Genomic DNA, 2699 nt, shown 5'->3' with positions numbered 1-2699 from the left:
GTGGAAGGGGATATGTCCATATAAGTAAGAGAGCTACTCTAAATTGAATTTGATTCAGTTAGATACCCGTATAAAAAAATAATAATAATAGTAATAATAATTTGTTGCTTTAACCTCATAGAAGATGAGATTTACTTGAGTTTTTATATTTTTTTTTATTATTTTTTTTTCATTTATCAAGTTCCCGTGTTGTTATAATTAATAATTATTATTACTTGTCACAATTTTCTATGAAATTGATTTTGGCACTTTGGCCTTCCCATGCCCCATCTTTATAAATTGGCACCATCCACAGCACATGAACACACCAACCCAAACAAACAAGAAAACCACCATCTTACCCTCCCACCACCGATCATGGCTTCCAAAAACCAAGTTCTCGTTCTCATTCTCCTTCTCTCTCTCCTCACAATGTCCTCCATCTTCAAGCCCTCCCATGCCGATGAATATTGTCCCTCAAATATCCCTGGTGGCAAAATCGCCATCTACTGGGGACAAAACGATGCATCGATTGAAGGCACCTTAACAGAAGCATGTGATTCTGATCTCTACAACATCGTCGCTCTAGCATACCTCCACGTGTCAGGCAGCTCAAGAAGCATAGTTTTCGGTAACCATTGTTCTAACGAACAATGCAAAGCCCTAGCATCACAAATTCAACACTGTCAAAGTAAAGGCATCCAAGTCTTGCTTTCCGTCGAAGTAGACCAAATCGATGACCCCAAATCCTTAGCAGAGTATCTTTACAATAACTTTCTTAGTGGCCAAGACGGCCCTCTCGGAGCAGTGACCTTAAATGGCACCGATCTTGCACATCTTGATTACAGCTCTGAGCCATGGGCCGAACTTGTGGAGGCAATCTATGGTTATTCCACCCAAAACAGTAAGATTTACATATCTGCAGCTCCACTTTGCGATTTTACTGGCTTCGACAGCGCACTCGCTACTGGTCATGTAGATTATCTCCTTGTTTTATACTATGGCCAATACGCCACATGCTTACATTTCGGAGACGGTGACTTCACAAAGCTTCTTGATTCGTGGAAGGGATGGACGAGTAAGGAAGGTGTAGCTGATCATACTTCTGTGTTCTTGGGCTTAGTATCGTCAAGTGATAAATCTGTAGCATCCTATGGTTACATATCACCAGAAGATCTCAAGTCCAACGTTCTTCCGACCGTGATGGAATCTTCCAACTTTGGCGGAGTGATGCTCTGGGATAGGTACTATGATAAGCAAACAGGCTATAGTGGTAAGATTAAGGATGCTTTAGGCTCAAAAGTTTGTGAATGTGAATGCCATTATGCTGCCTCGAAGAGATTCCATAGTGTCTTGGCCGAATCTATGTAAGATGGGATGTACTATAGCTATGCCCAGGCTTGCATGCGAGTATGTGTGCGAGACTGCGATCTATATGCATGTTTGACTACAACCATGCATGTAATGGATATCTCTTTAAATAAAGATCTACTTTTATAAATCTTCGCTTTGAACAATGTTTCTTTAAGTTACATGAACAGCATATATATATAAGAGGATAATATAAGTTAAACAATTTAAATAAAAAAAATGAAATAGAAACAAATTAAACACGCAAAGGAAGTTGGTTGGTGGAAATAAGAGAACTGTTACAATTTCAAACCAACCTCAAACTTGGTTCGACCACAAAGAAATAAGTGCTTCGCTATGGTCTATCTTCCAAAGCGCTTCCAGTTGAAAGCGCTCTGGAAGACTTGAAATAAAATTAATTTTAGGTAGAACCTTCTAGAGCGCTTCCACATGGGAGCACTAGGGTAATAATAAAAATAACAAAAATTAATTTATTATTTATTCTTATTAAATAATTAATATATTTATAATAAAATAATTTAAAAAACTAAATTTATTATTCAATAAAAGTATATAACTATATACAAAATATAAAATAATATTTTATAAATATAAAAACATTTGGGACTCTAAACTCATTTTTTGTGCAATGTTCCTTTTCTACTTTAAAATAATACAATCTAGCCCCGACTAGAAAGGATATAAAAAATTACAAAAAGTTATCAATAAAATTTTCATTGTCCTTTTTTGTGTTTTTTTTATGCTTGCCTATAATTATTTTGGTCCTTTAATGTAATGTTTTGGTCATTTTATGTAATTTTTAAGGTTATTTTTTGTTATTTTCTAATCAACTAACAATTAAAGTTAACTTTTGTTAATAGTAACTAAGGGCAAAATTGTACCATTTTTAAAAATTAAAAGAAAATAATTAAAAATAAATTTAGAGTCCTAAACACTCTTGGATCTATAGTTTAGGAGTTACTTTGCTCTTTTACCCTATTTTAATATAATTACTCATTACTATTTATAATACATCAAATAGTATTATTAATATAACATCTCAATTTAAATTTTTAATAGTTAATTTGAATTAATAGAAATTTTGGAGAATATTTAGAGGTAAGTAAATTAGTAGGAGATGATTATTAGATCTAATTTAGGATATAATTCTAAGTTAAGATTTTAAAATTTATTATTATTATTATTATTATTATTATTATTATTATTATTATTATTATTATTATTACTACTACTACTACTACTACTATTAGGAAAGAAGAAAGAAAAATATAATAGAGAGAGAGATTGAGAAATGAAATATATATATATATATATATATATATGAGTGTGTGTATAGGGAATAAAAAAAT

At 32.3% G+C, this 2699-nt stretch overlaps 1 protein-coding gene across 1 annotated transcript; it reads left to right on the top strand.

Annotated features, from left to right (window-relative positions):
- The first annotated feature begins 319 nt into the window (after nt 1-319).
- Nucleotides 320-1480, top strand: LOC129303093 (acidic endochitinase-like). Its single transcript, XM_054942134.1, has one exon. The coding sequence runs from the start codon at nt 358-360 to the stop codon at nt 1348-1350; it is 993 nt and encodes a 330-aa protein (XP_054798109.1). The 5' UTR covers nt 320-357; the 3' UTR covers nt 1351-1480.
- The last annotated feature ends 1219 nt before the right edge of the window (nt 1481-2699 follow it).

This window comes from Prosopis cineraria, unplaced genomic scaffold (genome assembly GCF_029017545.1).
Source record: "Prosopis cineraria cultivar Desert tree isolate PC_DT_omini unplaced genomic scaffold, ASM2901754v1 PC1, whole genome shotgun sequence".
Classification (NCBI taxonomy): Eukaryota; Viridiplantae; Streptophyta; class Magnoliopsida; order Fabales; family Fabaceae; genus Prosopis; species Prosopis cineraria.
Note: the sequence above shows the minus strand (reverse complement) of the source record. Positions and strands in the feature narration are given on the sequence as shown.